The sequence below is a fragment of the Phocoena phocoena genome, chromosome 18, assembly GCF_963924675.1.
Source record: "Phocoena phocoena chromosome 18, mPhoPho1.1, whole genome shotgun sequence".
Taxonomy (NCBI): Eukaryota; Metazoa; Chordata; class Mammalia; order Artiodactyla; family Phocoenidae; genus Phocoena; species Phocoena phocoena.
Window position 1 is genome coordinate 18,452,798 of NC_089236.1, and position 19,133 is coordinate 18,471,930.

Sequence of the window (19,133 nt, forward strand, 5' to 3'; positions counted from 1 at the left end):
AGAGTGCTTTATAAACATATTAGTCAACCCTCACAATTATCCTATGAGGTGTGTTATTATGCACAGGGATAGGAATTTTACTGAGAAACGTACCTGATAGAGGTTAAATAACATGCAAAAGTTCATACAGCCAGTTAAGTGGCAGAGTTGGGGTTTAAAACCAGGTTCTCTAATTCCAGAGCTAGTGACCTTTTTATTGCTCTCATCTTCACACAGAGTGGTGGTTCTCAGCTAGGGGTGATTTTGCCTCCCAGGGAACATTCGGTGATATCTGGAGACATTTTTGTTTGGCACAAATGTGTGTGTGTGTGGGGGGGGGGTGTTGGCTAGTAAGTAGTGTGGAAGGGATGCTTACTAAAGACTTTATAAAAAACCTTTTAAAGATAAGATCTGAGCTCAGTCTGGAAACATTTGGATAGGCTGGGGGTAGTGGTGATATGGGTAAATTCTAGATAAGAAGAAGAATACAGTAAGTACAAGAAAGGTTCAGAGACAGTGAATAAACCAACTTAGCAAAATTGAAGGGAAACAGTATTGAAAGGAAAGTGGGAAGCAAGCAAAAGATGAAATGATCTTTCAAAAAGACTAAGGAACCTGAACTAGATTCACTGAAGATTTCTGAGCAGGGGAGTGACATTATAGTAGGATTAATCAAGAAACCAGGGCAAAGAGACTAATTAAGATGCTACTGTAATAGTTAAGCCATAAAGTATTCAGAGTTTGTGCCTTGTGGTGGTAGTGAGAAAGAAAGGAAGAAACTACAAGCACATACACTTTTATGTATCATAAATTTTAGTCTTGTCTCAAATGACAATAACCATTCTTACCTGTAATGCATTGAAACTGTCCATCTTCTCTTCTTATTGTAAATGCTTCCCCTGGGTTAACTTGTACCAGGATAACCTTAAAATGAGGGGAAGAAGTATTAATCAAAGGGGCGACAGAGTAAATCAGTATATCAAGATATTAAATGTTGCTAGTAAGAGAGCAGATGTGAGCTATTTAATCATATGGAACTGGGAAGGAAAATGGGGATTACACATTTGTTGAAAAGTATTAATTACTTCATTTTTCTGGAGGTCAGACTCAAGCCAAAAGTAAGGGAATAAAAAAAGACAGTGGCATAATTTTATTGGAAAGTCAATAAATTTCACTCTGAAACAAAGATGGAGTTAAACTACTGAATATTTGGATCATCTATGCCTACTTCACCAATTGTAAAGTATTGTGTTTTTCTAAAAATAAAGTATAAATTGATAGAGAATAAGATGGCACCCCTAAATTAGTATGACATCTCAAATTAGCAATATATTAAAAAATATGTTAAATTAATCCCATAATTTTGAGTAGTTTTCTTTTTATTTTATAGGTAATACACACTAATCTTATGACATCTGAAAAACAGAAAAACAAAAAAACTGGAAAGAAACTGAAGTCCCTCCATCCTAATAAACATTGTTAGCATTCTCATAAATTTTTTAGTCTTGTTCTCTATGCATAGGCTTAATTTCCCCCCTTAAATATAAGGGGGGAAAATAAGACCTCCAATTCTGTGTCTTTTTTTGGTTTAATATTAAAAAAAGACTTTTCCAATGTTATTATTCAAAGTATGTCATCGAATGTTTATACCATAAACTACTTAACCATTCTCTTAATTACAGAATTTAGGTAGTGAGCATTTTGGTATGTAGTTTTCCCATCTCTATAATTAGTATTGTTTCCTTATGATATATTCCCAGAAATAGAATTCCCTTATCTGTTGCTAAACTAGTTTTTAAAAGGGTTTTACAAATTCACATTCCTCCTCAGTCTATGAGAACACCATTTAACCACATTCTCTGCACCCCTAAAAATTATAGTTTTAAAATTTTTGCTACCTTGATAGATGAAAACAGTATATTACTATCGTTTAATTTGCATTTTTTGGATTATTAACGACGTTAAATTCTGTCTTTACATTTGCTACTGGCTCTTTTGTAAACTGGCTGCTGTCATCTTTCTTTATTTTTGGGGGTCTTAAATGTTCTTAGCAATTCATATGAATTCTCTGAATAATAATGGTAGTAATAATAATAATATACTATATTATGCTGCAAATATTTTCCCATTTTGTCTTCTCAAATTTTTTAATTGTTTATTTTCCTGTAGCCAATGTTACCTATTTTTTCCTTTGTGACACCTTCTATTGCTTCTAAATTTAACTTGTGGCTGGCTATCAAGCACTTGAAATGTGGCTTGTCTTTGTCTATATGGAGATGTGCCATAGGTGTAAAATACACACTGGATTTCAAAGATTTAGTACAAAAGAACCCAACCATGTAAAATATCTTGTTGTTAATTTTTATATTGATTATATATTGAAATAATATTCTGGACATATTGGGTTAATCAAAATTATTACAATTAATTTTTCCTTTTTTACTTTTTAATGTGGCTACTAAAATTTTTTAAATTACTTATGTGATTGGCATTATATTTCCATTGGACAATGCTGACCTATAGGTTTGATTAAAAATGCTAGTTGTTCTTTTCTTCTAGTTTTATATAATTTAATTGCTTATATTTAGTTCTTTAATGCACCTCAAATTTATCTGGAGAAGATCCAAAAATATTTTTTTTCCTTAGAGAGCTAACCAATACAATCTGCTAAATTTAAGATAGCTCCTTTAGCACACAATATACTCCTCTGGCCTGTCTCATCCATAACACTGTCTACTTTGGCAAAAGTAGCTTAGGAAATGTTTTTATTTTAATCATTTTAAACACTGTAACCTTAGAAATATGTTTTCTGATGGTGTACCTCGATTACTACTCTTCTTCAAACATTTCTTTGACATTGACTGGTGATAAGTGCTACGATAGGAGAAGTTAAGCACTATCAGAGCACACAGGACCAAGTACTTAGTCTGTTACCTGAGCATGTGTGTGTATACATGTATATGCACGTGTGTGTGTGTTTGTGTATTTAATGGCTTTCTAGAGAATGTAAAAGTTAAGCTGAGTCCTGAAGACTGAGAAGGAACTAGCTAGGCAAGAAGAGTGGGAAGGCCTTTAAGGTATAGAGAAGAGCAAATGCAAAGCTCCAGGAAAGGAAACGTCATCAATAGTTTATCAAATTCAATGAACCAAAAGAAGTTCTGTAGTTCTATACGGTTGGAGAATGGGGCAGGAGGAGATAAGGGTTGGGGAAATGATGGAGGAAAAAGGTTAGAAATATGGGGAAAGGTAGACAGGAGTTGGGTTAAGAAGGGTCTTGTGAGCCATTCTAAGGGCAAGGAAGAGTTACGTAAGCAGGTAATGCTATGGTGGATCGCCGTGGCTGCAGTGTAGCAACCAGATATAGGAAGAACTCTTCATCAGGAGGTTACAACAGTCATCTAAGTAGGCTTCTTTTAATGCATTAATTTCTATTTTCAACTTTTATTATTTCCTTTCTTCTGTTTTCCTTAGGCTTACCACGTTGTTTTTCTAACTTTTTCATTTGAATACTCTATTTTATTCTTTCTTTAGTAATATATGCACTTAAAACCATGAACTTTACTCAGTTTAACCATAGAGAATATTTTCACTATTGTTTTTTAGATTTTCTGCCATTTCTTCATTCCCTCTGTGATCCAACAGTTGTTTTAAAGAAAACTTACAATTTTGAAAGTGGGCTGGAGGATTTTCAGTTTGTTTTTATTTCCAATACATTTTTTTATCAATCTCAAACAAATCCATCGTTCTTTAAAATTTTTTTTAACCCATTATGTTTCTTTCACTCCTTTCCTTATTAGTGTTAGAACTTAGTAGAGGTAGTGAATTACTAAAGGATGATACCTGAGGCCAGCACTGGGTTAAAGCACAGGAGTTCTTAACCTGGGGGCCATAGATATCTATTCAAAGGGTTTGTGAACCACACAGAATTATATATGAAATTCTCTGTAGATATTACAATTTTCTACGGAAGGGTTCACTATTTTCATTAGATTTCACTAAATTCTTAATGCGGTTCAAGACCCAAAGTAGTGCTTACTGTGTCACACTATGCTGTCTGCTTTACATGTGTGTTACCTCTTTCAATTATGATCCTCTGTCAGTACTGGTTGTACTATGGAATTCTATAAAATACTAATAATTCCTGTGATGAATTCATTCACTACAAAGTTGGGAAAAAGAAATAAAACTAAGAAAACCAAACATGGTACACATACAACCGATATATCCTGATATTAAGTAAAAAAGGATAAACTCTTTTAAATTATAATAAGACGTTCAGGAAAATGGTAGGAGGTTAAATTTATTCATTTATCTAAAAATCATTTATTAAACACCCACTGTGTGGCACCTACTCTTATATGCACTATGGATATCAAGAAGAAAAATAAATCACAGTCCAAGGACTCAAGGAATACACAGTCTTGTGAGGGAAACAGGCAAGTACTCAGTCAATTAACTGTACAGTGTAATAAGAGGTGTAACAGAGATATGAACAATGTACTATAGGTTCCACTCAGCCCACAATGATGAGGGAAGATTCCTGGGGGAGATGATAGCTACATAATGTTCAGAGGGACAACCAAGAATTAACAAGCTAAAGATGGGGAGAGAACATTCCAGAAGAGAGCACACACAGCATGTATGAAGTCATGGAGGTGAAAGAGATCACGGATATATATATATTTTTAAACATCTTTATTGGAGTATAATTGCTTCACAATGGTGTGTTAGCTTCTGCTTTATAACAAAGTGAATCAGTTATACATATACATATGTCCCCATATCTCTTCCCTCTTGCGTCTCCCTCCCTCCCACCCTCCCTATCCCACCCCTCTAGGTGGTCACACAGCACCAAGCTGATCTCCCTGTGCTATGCGGCTGCTTCCCACTAGCTATCTATTTTACGTTTGGTAGTTGTATATATGTCCATGCCACTCTCTCACTTTGTCCCAGCTTACCCTTCCCCCTCCCCGTATCCTCAAGTCCATTCTCTAGAAGGTCTGTAAATTGATCACGGACAATTTGAAAATGGGAAGAAGTATGGCAATAGCTAAAGTCTAAACTAGTTTGAGAAATGCAATGGAAAGAGATAAAATTGGGAGGATAAGCAGGGGCTAGATCATGAAGATCCTTAAATATAAAGCTAAGGAGTTAAACCTTTAGGCAAGGCTATTAAACAGGGAAGGGTCATATTCAAATTTCATCTTTACCCCAACTTTTATTCTGTAATATTACAAATGTACAGAAAAACTGCAGGACTGATTCAATGAATGCCCATATACCCCTCACCTACATTCACCAATTGTTAATGGGTTGCCATATTTGCTCACTCTCACACTCACTCTTTTTTTGATATACCATTTTAGAATACCTGAGTGGTGTTAAGTTTGATCACTTGGTTTTAGGTGATTATCTCTTAGATGTCTCTATTATAAAGATACCATTTCCCTTTGAAAGTAATAAACAATCAATATGGTGATACTTTGAGACTCTCTGAATATTCTATTCCCTAACAGCCTTTCACCCAATGGTTTCAACAATTACTACCAAACATTATTGTGGTAGCTGTAAAATGGCAATTAAAAAAACCCATTCTTTCTGTAGTTACTAGTTAGCATTCTTCTACTAAGAAGAGACTTCTCGGGCTTCCCTGGTGGCGCAGTGGTTGAGAGTCCGCCTGCCGATGCAGGGGACGCGGGTTCGTGCCCCGGTCTGGGAAGATCCCACATGCCGCGGAGCGGCTGGGCCCGTGAGCCATGGCCACTGAGCCTGCGCGTCCGAAGCCTGTGCTCCGCAACGGGAGAGGCCACAACAGTGAGAGGCCCGCGTACCGCAAAAAAACAAACAAACAAACAAAAAAAGAGACTTCTTTTCTGAATTCTTTCCCTTATCCTACACCCCAACTTTACATGTTTCTTAGTATGAGTATGGGCTCATGGATTCTTTTAAAAATCGATGTTATTATAATCCATTAATGTCACTATTAATATTTTCAGTGAGGTGAAATTCACATATTAATTATAAATCAATATTAAAGTGTACAATTCTAGGCATTTAGTACATTCAAAATGTTGTGCAACCACCACCTCTTCTAGTTCCAAAACATTTTACTAAACCACTTCCATTAAGGAATCACTCTACTTTTTCCCTCTTTAAGACCCTGATAACCGCCAATTTGCCTTCTGTCTCTATGGATTTACCCATTTCTATGTATCATATAAATAGAATCATACAGTATGTGATCTTTTATGACTGGTTTCTTTCACTTAGCATAACGTTTTTAAGGTTCATCCAGGCTGTAGCATGTATCAGTACTTCATTTTATGGTTAAATAACATTCTACTGTATGGATATACTACAATTTATGTCTCCATTCAGACACTGATAAACAACTGGACTGTTTTCAACCTTCTGGTTATTGAGAATCGTGCTATGGTAAACATTTATGTACAAATATTTGAGTTCCTCTTTTCAATTTTGGGGGTATGTACCCAGGAGTAGAACTGCTGGGTAATATAGTAACGCTACATTTAACTGTTTGAGGAACCACCACATGCTCCTTATGCAGCTGCATCATTTCACATGCCCAGTAACAATATACAAGGATTCCAATTTCTCTAGACTCTTGCCAATGCTTGTTATTTTGATTATAGATATCCAGTGGATATAAAGTAATATCTCATTGTGGTTCTGATTTGCATTTCCCTAACATCCCTGACAAATGATGTCGAGCACTGTGTCATGTATTTCTTGGCTATCTGTATATCTTCTTGGGAGAAATGTGTATTCAAGTCATTTGCCCAGTTTAAATTGTGTTGTCTGTTTTTGTTGAGTTGTAAAAGCTCTTCATATACTGTGGATACTAGACCCTTATCAGATACAAGATTTGAAAATATTTTATCCCATTCTGGAAGTTGTCTTTTCACTTCCTTCATAATGTTCTTTTCTTTTTTTGGGGTGGTACGCGGACCTCTCACCATTGTGCCCTCTTCCGTTGCGGAGCACAGGCTCCGGATGTGCAGGCTCAGCGGCCACGGCTCACGGGCCCAGCGCATGTGGGATCTTCCCGTACCAGGGCACGAACCTGTGTCCCCTGCATCAGCAGGCGGATTCTCAACCACTGAGCCACCAGGGAAGCCCCATAATGTTCTTTTATGTACAAACATTTTTAATTTTGATGAAGTACAATTTATCTAATTTTATTTTGCTATTGTTGTTGCTTGTAAGTTTGGTGTCATATCTAAGACTCCACTTAGAGTCCAAGGTCATGAAGATGAACTCTTCCTTTCTTCTAAGAGTTTTATAGTTTTAGCTTATTTAGGTTGTTGCTTCACTTCAGTTCCCTTTTCTATATGGTGTGAAGTAGTGGTGTAATTTCATTCTTTTGCATGTAGATATCCAGTTGTCTCAGCACCGTCTTGTGAAGAGACTATTCGTTCCCCACTGAACAGTTTTGGCACCCTTGTCTGAAACAAACTGGCCATAGAGATATTGGCCTATATATATCTATTCTTATGCCAGTACCATACTATTTTGACTACTGTAGCTTTATAGTAGGTTTAAAATCAAGAAATGTTAGTTGTTGAACAACAACTTTGTTATTCTTTTTCAAGACTGTTTTGGCTATTGGGGCCCCTTGCAATTCCATATGAGTTTAAGGATCAGTTTCTTCATTTCTGCAAAAGAGGCCGCTGGAATTTTAATAAAGATTGTATTGACTCCGTACCTTCCTTTGGTCAGTGTTACCATCTTTACAATATTAAGTTTTCCAGTCCATGAACATGGGATGTCTTTTTAATTAGTTAAGTCATCTTTAATTTCTTTCGGCACATTTCTGTAGCTTTCCACATACAAGTCTTTCACCAACTTGGGAATATTTATTTCTATGTATTTTATTCTCTTGGATGCTACTGTAAATGGAATTATTTTCTTAACTTCGTTTTCAGATTCTTCACCGCTGATGTGCAGAAACATAGCTGCATTTTTTTTGTTGATCCTATACCCTGCAACTTTGCTGAATGTGTTTATTAGCTCTAGTCATTTTTGTAAGGATTCTTTGGGATTTTCTTTTCAAAAAAAAAATTTTTCTTTTTTGAAGTGGACCATTTTTAAAGTCTTTATTGAATTTGTTACAATATTGCTTCTGTTTTGTTTTTTTGGGCAGCAAGGCATGTGGGATCTTAGCTCCCTGACCAGGGATCGAAACTGCACCCCCTGCATTGGAAGGTGAAGTTTCAACCGCTGGACCACCAGGGAAGTCCCCTGGGATTTTCTACATAAAGGATCATGCCATCTGCAAACAGACAGACCTTTCGTTAGACTAACCAAGGAAAGAATAGGACCCAAATCAAAATTATAAATGAAAGAAGAAACATTACAACTCAACTGATACCACAGAATTACAAAGGATCATAAGAGGCTATGAACAACTATATGCCAACAAACTGGACAACTAAGAAGAAACAGAAAAATTCCTAGAAACATACACCTTACCAAGACTGAGTCAGGAAGAAACAGAAAATCTGAGCAGACCAGTTACCAGTAAGGAGATTAAATCACTAATCAAAAATATCTCAATGAAGAAAAGCCCAGGAGCAGATGGCTTCACTGGTGAATTTTACCAAACATTTTAAGAAGAACTAATGATAATCCTTTTCAACCTCTTCCAAAACATTGAAGAGGAGGGAATACTCCTAAACTCATTTTATGAGACCAGCTTTACCCTGATACCAAAGCCAGAAAAGGATACTACAAGAAAAGGACACTACAGGCCATTATTCCTGATGAATATAGATGTAAAAATTCTCCACAAGATACTAGCAAACCAAATTCAGCAGCACATTGGAAAATTCATTTGCGAGACGAAAGCTGAGCTAAAGGCAATGAATAATTGCAGAAAAACGAATAAGTGATCTGGAAGATAGAATAATGGAAATCATCCAATCAGAACAGCAGACAGAAAGCCAAATTAGAAAAAAAATAAAAGCAATATAAGAGACCTATGGGATAATATAAAGCATGCCAATCTATGCATTAATAGGAATTCCAGAAGGAGAAGACAGAGAAAAGGATATTGAAAATATATTTGAAGAAATTATGGCTGAAAACTTCCCAAACTTAAAGAAACAAATATTCAGACACAGGAAGCACAGAGGGTCCCAAACAAGATGAACCCAAACAGACCTATACCAAGACATATAATAAAAATGGCAAAAGTTAAAAAAAAGAGGAATCTAAAGGCAACAAGAGAAAAACAAAGAGTTAATTAAAAGGGAACCCCCCATAAGGCTATCAGGTGATTCCTCTACAGAAATGCTGCAGGCCAGAAGGGAGTGGTGAAATATATTCAAAGTCTTGAAAGGGAAAAATCTGCAACCTAGAATACTCGACCCAGCAGAATTATCATTTAGAATAGAAGGAGAGAGAAAGAATTTCTCAGACAAGCAAAAACTAAAAGAATACAGTAATACTAAACCTACCCTAAAATAAATATTGAAAGGTCTTCTCTAAGTATAAAAGAAGCAAGAAGATACAGAAAAGAGGAAATCACAATTGGAAAGTAAATCACTTAAATAAGCCAGTACACAAATCAAAAAGAAAAAAAAATCTATTTGTGAAAGTAATGATAAACACAAGGAACAGCAAAAGGATAAACGTGAAGATGTAAAAGAGGACATCAAAATCATAAAATATAGAGGAGGAGAGTAAGAAAATGTAGATTCTTCTTTTTTAGAATGCGTTTGAGACTATATGATTATCAGTCTAAAGCAAGCAGATGGAGGAAGGGGTTAACATACTTGAAAAACAGGGTAACCACAAATCAAAGTCAGCAGCACATTAAAAGGACTATTCATCATGATCAAGTGAGATTTATCGCTGGGCACAAGGATGGTTCACCATACACAAATCAATACACATGATACATCGCCTTGATAGAATGAAATTAAAAAGATCATCTCAATAGATGAGGAAAAAGCATTTGACAAAATTCAACATCTGTTCATCATAAAAGCTCTGAACAAATTAGGTATAGAAGGAAAGTATCTCAACATAATAAAAGCCATATATGACAAGCCCATGCAATCAATGGTGAAAAGTTGAAAGCTTTTTCTCTAAAATAAGGAACAAAACAAGGGTGCCCACGTTTACCACTCCTTTTCAACACAGTACTAGAAGTCCAAGCCAGAGCAATCAGGAAAGAAAAGGAAATAAAAGGCATCAAAATTGGAAAGGAAGAAGTAAAACTTTCTCTTTTGACAGATGACATAATTTTATACACAGAAAATCTTAAAAGACTCCACCAAAAAAACTGTTAGGTCTAATCAACAAACTCACTGAAGGTGCAGGATACAAAATTCTCATGCAAAAACAGTATCATTTCTATACAGTGACAGTGAACTATCTGAAAAAATTTAAAAAACTATCCCATTTACGATAGCATCAAAAACGATAAAATACTTAGGAATAAACTTAACCAGGGAGGTGAAGGATCTCTACGCTGAAAACTACAAAACATTTATGAAAGAAATCAAAGAAGACACAAATAAATGTAAAGGTAACCTGTGTTCATGGATTAGAAGAATTAATATTGTTAAAATGCACACACTACCCAAGGCTATCAATAGATTCACTGTAATCCCCATGAAGATTCTGATAGCATTTTTTATAGTAGAAAAAAATAATCCTAAGATTTATATGGAACCACAAAAGACCCCAAATAGCCAAAGCAATTCTGAGAAAGAGGAATAAAGTGGGATCCATCACACTTCCTGATTTCAAGCTGTAGTGTAAAGATATAGTAACAAACAGTATGGTACTGGCATAAAAACAGAAACACAGACCAATGGAACAGAATCAAGAGCCCAGAAACAAACCCATGCATATATGGACAACTAACATTTGACAAGGGAGCCACATATACCCAATGTAGAACCCACAGTCTCTTCAATGAGTGGTGCTAGGAAAATTGGATAGTCACATGTAAAAGAATGAAACTAAGACCTCTATCTTACACCACTCACAAATATTAACTCGAAATGGATTAAGGACTTAAATGTAACACCTGAAACCATCAAAATCCTAGATGAATACATAGGAAAAAAGCTCCTTGACATGGGTCTTAGCAATGAGTTTTTGGATATGACATCTAAAGCACAAACAACAAAATCAAAAATAAACAAGTGGGGCTTCCCTGGTGGCGCGGTGGTTGAGAATCCACCTGCCAATGCAGGGGACACGGGTTCGTGCTCCGGTCCGGGAAGATCCCACATGCCGCAGAGTGGTTGGGCCCGTGAGCCATGGCCGCTGAGCCTGCGCTCCGCAGCGGGAGAGGCCACAACAGTGAGAGGCCCGCATACCGCAAAAAACCCAAAAAAACCCAAAAAACCAAAAAAACAACAAGTGGGAGTACATCAAACTACAAAGCTTCTACATGGCAACAGAAATGATCCACAAAATTAAGACACCCGATAGAATGAAAAAAAATATTTGCAAATCATATATCTGATAAGGGGTTAATATCCAAAATATATAAATAACTCCTACAGCTCAATAGCAAAAAACCAAATAATGGGACTTCCCTGGTGGCACAGTGGTTAAGAACTCGAGTGCCTGCCAATGCAGGGAACATGGGTTCGAGCCCTGGTCCGGGAAGATCCCACATGCCACAGAGCAACTATGCCCGTGCACTACAACTACTGAGCCTGCGCTATAGAGCCTGCGAGCTACAACTACTGAGCCCGCATGCCACAACTATTGAAGCCCGCGCGCCTAGAGCCCGAGCTCTGCAACAAGAGAAGCCACAGCAATGAGAAGGCTGTGCACCGCAACGAAGGGTAGTCCCCACTCACTGCAACTAAAGAAAGCCCATGTGCAGCAATGAAGACCCAATGCAGCCAAAAGTAAATAAATTTATAAAAAAAGACAAAAAACAAATAATGCAATTAAAAATGGGCCAAGGACCAGAATAGACGTTTTCCCAAAGATATACAAATGGTCAACAGGTACATGAAAAGGTGCTCAACATCATTTATCATTAGGGAAATGCAAATCAAAACCATAATGATATTATCTCATACCTCTCAGCATGGCCATCATTGAAAAGACAAGAGACAACAAATGCAGGGAAGGATGTAGAGAACCCTTGTGCACTATAGATGGAAATAGAAATTAGTGCAGCCACTATGGGAAACAGTATGGAAATTCCTCAAAAAATTAAATAGAACTACCATATAATCCAGTAATTCCACTTGGGGGTATATATCCGAAGGAAATGAAAACACTATGTCAAAGAGAAATCTGCATACCATTTTCACTGCAGCATTATGTACAATAGCCAAGACATGGAAACAGCCTAAGTGTCCACTGACGAATGAGAATGGATAAAGAAGTTGTGTTATACATACACAAATACACACACACACACACACACACACACACAGATCCTACAGGCGGCAATGAAGATCCCGCATGCTGTAACTAAGACCCATCGTGGACAAAATAAATAAATATTAAAAAAAAAAGGAAAAAGAATTCCATTCATTGTTAAGAAAAATCCTTGAATTAAAGTTTACTTTCTGGGACTTCCGTGGTGGCGCAGTGGTTAAGAATCTGCCTGCCAATGCAGGGGACACGGGTTCCATCCCTGCTCCAGGAAGATCCAACATGCGGTGGAGCCACTAAGCCCGTGCACCACAAAGCCCGTGCCTGCGCTTGAGAGCCTGTGAGCCACAACTACTGAAGGCCGCGCACCTAGAGCCCGTGCTCTGCAACAAGAGAAGTCACCACAATGAGAAGACTGCGCACAACAAAGAGTAGTTCCTGCTCACCGCAACTAGAAAAAGCCTGTGTGCAGCAACGAAGACCCAATGCAGCCAAAAATAAATACATAAATTAATTTTAAAAAATTTACTTTCTGACCTCAGTAGAACCAGTACTTATTTTTTCTTTTTATAGGAAATGTATCATAAAGTGCTATGTTTCTACTTAAATATAATCTGAAATATTTGTTTGGTATAAATTTCAAGGTAAAATATAATGGCATCACTTTCATTAGGGACTTTCATTAAAATTATCATATGGGTTTCTGGAAGGTGTGGAGGAAAGCAGTTATAAATTCAAATTAATGTATACTGATAGAAATGGGTATTTTAAATTCTGCATTGGTAGTCTTTAACCTTCACCAGAGTAATTTTCACTAACCAGACGTTTAAATAAAAATTAATATCTCAAAAAAATCAAAGAAAAACTTATAAAAGATTGAAAATTAGAAAAACTTAGAAAACTTAGAAAAAACTGTAAAAACTTATAAAAGATTGAAAATTAATATATTAACTGTCCTACTGAGTGAGAAAAGGTAGAGCTAATTCAAAGAAAATAAAAGGAAGGAAAGAGCAGAAACAATGAAAACAAAGAAATGCTGGAGGATGAGAAAACAGCTCTAACAGGAATCAGAGTGAACCAAGACAAAAATTACAAGAGGAAAAAATAGTCACCTTTTCCACCTTGGGGATGTTTTCTTCCCCCAAGGAGATTCTCAAACCTTGGGAGATTTTATGCAAGTAGATGACTATAAAATGCATTTTATAAATTCTAGGAACTTACCTCTCTACACAGGTTTTATTTAGGGGAATAGTAAAATTATGGCTCTTCTCCCAAGATCTTTCCAAGGCTGGCTCATTATTACTCAGGTACCTCAAATGTCATCTCCTCAGAGATCTTCCTTGCCCACCAAATTCTAGGGTATATATACCCTCACACATTTTCTAACAAATCAATCTGTTTTATTTTTTAAGTGCTAGCACTTATCACTATCTGAAATTATTTTGTGCAGTTATTTGGTTAGTTGTTTACTGAGCCATTTCCACTCCACTAGAACAAAAGCTCCCTGAAAGATAATACCTTGACTTTTCTTATAAACATATGCTAAAGCCTGGCTCATAATAGGTTTTCAAGAAACTTTTATTCAATGAATAAACAGCTGAACAGTGAGGACTGGGAAGTATGTGAAATTCATTCAACAAACATTTCTTGAGGTCTTATTACAATGTAAGGCTCTGTTCTAGGTAATGGAGCTAGAGTAGTAAACAAAACAGAAAAAAAATATCTGCCTTCATGTTACGGCAGAAAAAGAAAGTTATAGGATTCAAGTTATGCCACTGAGTAATACCAACTGAGATAAATTATTTTTAAAGGTCTAAAGAAAATGTAGACTGATTAGAAGAAATTAACATACATATGTATGTATGTGTGTATGTATGTATGTATGTATGTATGTGTGTATGTATGTAAGTGTGGTTAAGAATCATTCAATTGTTGCCAACATCACAGATCAAACTGGGGCTACTTTGTAATAAAGATGCCTGACTGAATTCTAAGCCTACTCATAGGTTTCTGGCAAATAATCAACAGAGATTTTTGTCTAGCTTCAAAATGCAGAATTCACATATCTTCAAATTATCTGGATTCCTATGCCATTTTACATTCATCTGCACAAATGCAGTAGAATTTTCCATAGCCTCATCATAAACAATAGTACAATGCGATAAGGAGAAAGACAACAACTACATATGATAGTTATTTTACCTGAGATAAAATATGCCCCCAAACTGTTTCCAGCACTGCCATAAATGAATTAGTGCAGCTTCTTGACATATATAATCTAATTTGGTGAACACAGAAATCTTGTAAACAAAGTAACTCTCAGAATTGTGACAGGTGAGGAACCCTGGCAAATTATCCATCATTTTGTGTTTCTTATCATTGATGTCTCTATTAGCATAGGGAAATACTACACAGCACATTCCACAAATACAGTATCATAAAATGATTATGAAGTACTTGCTTGGACTTTTGAAAATGAGATTCTTCAACATCTTCAAATTTCACAAAAACAAATGATCATACTTGTATGTATCTCAAATGCACTGCTGATCTTCCATTTCCTAACCTCTTTAAAAATTCAGAGTTCAGACCTGACAGTTTCATTACACTCCATAAAATCACTAACTATGTTCTCTTCTCCACTCAGTTTCTTTCATTTCTTACATCCCCATATCCACAGTGCCATGCTCAAGACCTCACTCAGCTCGCAGGATAGATTAGCCAGGCAGTTTTCTTTTGTCATTCTTTAGTGAAAATGCTTTTAATGCCTGGCTTCAGTTAACAGTGTCACCAGGGGGTGAGTAGACAATTGATAAAAGCAATTGCCTGAATATGTGCCAATTGTTCAACTTCTAGCATTCTGAACAGAGATATGTAGAGCTACTGAACATTTTAAATGTATTCTGAACTTAAATATTCAGTACTACTAATATTTACATTACTTCTTGAATAACAGAGAAACATATGCTTGAAACATATGTTTTGGATAAGATGGCTACCACTGCGCCACCAGGGAAGCCCTGGATAAGATGGCTACCACCAAACGGCAGATTAAAGTTGACAATGACTCTAAATAATGCCATACCATGTAGATTTTTAAATTATTCTTACAAGTAGGCTATGATGATACGTGGAAATATTTACACAAAATGTTACATTAAACAGTAACAGAAAAGTACTATAATGAAAATGTCACTGATTAAAGCTATAACCATGCCTAGTATATACATTAATGAAGACTAGAAAAATCTAGAAAAATGTAATTAAAATTTAATACTCCCTGTATTCCCTAATAAATAATTAAAAATATACAGTGGCTTGGAGAAGTTATGGAAGAAGACAGACAACATTTAAGAGGCTCAAATATAAAATTACTTCCTTAGAGAAAGAAAGAATTTTCAAAAAAAGCAAGATAGCAGAAAAAGACGTCTCTGGAGTGAGGAAAGAAAGAGAAGGACCAAGGTGCATAGACAGATATCAGAAATCAGCAAGCCTGACATAAACACCTCTAAACAAACAGGGCATACAGCCTGGGAAAAGTTAGAGCTAAGGAAACCTCAGCTATCATTTAGTCCAATGTAGATTTGTATTTTAAAAAGTAAAATAAGAGATTATTGGTGTTACTGAAAAAGTTACTTCATTTTACAAAACCATTCAAACAACTGTTCTCTTATGGAAAACTCCCAGTGTAGTGGACTTAAAACTTAATTTATATCAGCTAACCACTTAAATGAGGCAAATTCAAATGAGCATTTACAATAAAAAATATAGGACTTAGGTACCACCTTGGAATCTGTACTACATAAAAGTGCCAAAATTAATTTATTTATACTTCATTATACAAAAAATTGACTTTATTCAAATGTCAGGGCATAATCGTTTATTAATAATATTTGCATATATTATAAAGGAAACACAATGAGTGAACAATTTTTAAAAAACATAAACACCTAGGTATAAATTGTACCTTGTCATTTAATTTTCAATCGCTACTAATCATTGCTAAATATAACTTTGAAAATATTCTTTTGCATTTCAGAAATACAAAATTCCTTGGCCATGTACTTCAATTTTACTGAATTGTTGTTAAAGTTCTTTATATGTAAAACGAGAATAGGAAAAAGAGCAATCTTTCACATGACCCATGGCACCAATAAAGTGTATTAGATGAGAAAATGTGCACTAGATGAAAAGGAATACTTCTTAGAATCACTCTGAAATTTTCAAAACAATATGTACATATTTAGGTCTATTTCCAGGGGGTAAGGAGTTTGGTATTTTCCCCCTAACCTGAATCCCATGGAAATAATCAGTTTTCTAATGTAATTACTCATAAATTCCTAAGATGGCCATCAGAAAAACCGTGCTATTATTTATTGTTCCAGAAAGTACCACTACTTTAAATCCTAAAGGATTTAGTAAAAGATATAAGGTTAGTGTTAATATTCTATATATAATCTCTAAAGGAAACAACAGAAAAAAAAAGCCGAATTATTATAAGTAATTTGTTCTGTGGAGGTAACAAAAATTTAACTTTTGAATTTAGGAAATCATTTTAAAGTTTGTTTCTACTGTTAAACTCTAACAGTTTGAATTGTTTATTCTGAGGGATATATACCTATGAAACATTAAGGATATATTAATTTCTAAAAATGTTCACCTATATTTTTATAAAAATAACCTACAAAACCAAATATAATCATTGAAAACAATAAAGAGGAGAATGTTTACGGACAGCATCAATTTGTGTATATAATTTAATTTTTTCCTCTGTACGTCAAAGGACACACAACTTGCATTCCTCACTGTACATTAAGACTGACACTAAGTTAGGTCTGAGGAGAACAAAGCAAGTACCTCACAGCTCTATTTATGAAACTCAGTAGAGGGTTTAGCAGACAGAACAAGAAATCAACCCAGAAATCAAAAACATATATACATGCTTTCCAGTATTTACAGATGTATTATCTTGGCTATCGTATTAGTTTGCTAGGGCTGCCATAACACAGTACCAAGTCTGGGGAACTTGAACAAAAATTTGTTTTCTCATAGTTCTGGAGGTTAAAAGTTCAAAATTGCTTCCTTCTGAGGCCCCTCTCCTAAGCGTGTAAATGGCTGTATTTTTCCTGTTTTCACATGGTCCTTCCCTCTATGTGTGTCTGTGTCCTAAAATCCTCTTATTATAAGAACACCTGAACAAAACTGTCTGGAATGCCTAATCCTTTTCCCTCTTCCTTATCCAACTGCTTCTTCATGCTTGGTCTAGGGCACCAACTTAAAGAGGTTTAGAGTAATAATAAAAGGGAAAATCCTATGGGCCTTGTACCCTTAAATAATAGTTAACATACCTTTAGCAATGTAGTTTCTCAATCTGTGGTTGAAAGCCTTCAAATTAACTCAATACTCATGGGGTTGCTGTGATGACTAAATGAGTTAACATATGTCAAGTGCTTAGGACAGCAACTGGCATGTTCTGAGCACTATTTATGTATATTAGCTGTTGTTACTGTAAGCACTGTATGTGTAGCTCTTAGTATTACTATTTTTATCAGTGCAGATCTGCTGCTGTAAGAATTTGCCCTCTAGCTTAGGAGAAATGGACTAATTTACACAAAACAGAGAGAACACACACAGGACACAATATTTATGAAATTTCTCCTGAACTGGTGCTGGACACCTGCCTGCCTCTTACTTCCCATATTTTCCTGTACTGCCCACCCTATAGCTTTCCAGCTATCCATCTGCTTTATTCCTTTCAATCTAGTGTTGCATAGTCAATACTTTCATCTTCATTTCCTGGTCTGTGATTTATTTACTATTCTCTAGCACGATATTTGATTCACACTTGACTTTGCTGACATTTTCCTATGAGGAACAATTTCCTTCTTCAAGAAATACTACCCATCCTTCAAGATGCTGACACCCTAAAGCAGAGTTAGATTATTCCTGTATTAGAGCCCACAGCACTTTGTACATCGTTCTATAATAACATTTAGCACATGATTGTATTCACTTGTTTGCATGTTGTCAGCTCCACTACATGAGCCCTTCTTGACTTCAGTCTATTTATTTTAATATGCAGTTACAGAGACTACAGAAGTTAAACAAATGTTTGCTGAATTAACTACTGTCCAGTCTCTGAATAGCTCCTAAATCTTTTCCTCTGGCTCTGAGAACAGGGCTAGCCGACAGAACTTTCTGTGATGATGGAAGTGTTCTATCTTGGTGCTGGTAAGAGCCTCTAGCTATATTTGGCTATATATGGTCTGTATATGTACACAAGTGCTACTGAGCATTTGGAATGTGACTAGTAAGAATGAAGAACTAATCTTCTTTGATCTTATTTAATTTTAATTAGTTTAAATAGCCACATGTAGTTAATGGCTACCATATTAGGGTATATCTCTAGATTCCCCAAGCTCCAAAATTATATTTCCAACTAATTTCTGAATTTATTTACCTTGATAAACTTCAGGCACCCAACCTTATTATGTATAAATTTGAACTCATTATCTGATTTTCCTAAGAAATTAAGCTGGGAAATTCATTTCATAAACAAGTCTGAATTATTTAAACATCAACGTGATATTAAACTGACTTCACTATAAGAATTTTCAATCATGCTTCATACTTCACTAGATCCTGTTAATCTGTAGATGAACTGGCTGATGTAATATATTTCAGCTGAAGTCTAAATAGAGATTAATAATTGTAAATAAAAGGACAACTATCAAACTAATGAATTTGAGTTTAGTTTTTAGTCCTATGAAAGA

General features: G+C 35.6%; 1 protein-coding gene across 1 annotated transcript in view; it reads right to left on the reverse strand.

Annotated features, from left to right (window-relative positions):
- Positions 1–19,133, reverse strand: part of FNDC3A (fibronectin type III domain containing 3A) — a 139,829-nt gene that overhangs the window by 101,080 nt on the left and 19,616 nt on the right. Inside the window, exon 2 of the mRNA XM_065895997.1 lies at positions 828–903. Coding sequence (XP_065752069.1) covers positions 828–903 — 76 coding nt within the window. The remainder of the gene's footprint in view (positions 1–827; positions 904–19,133) is intronic.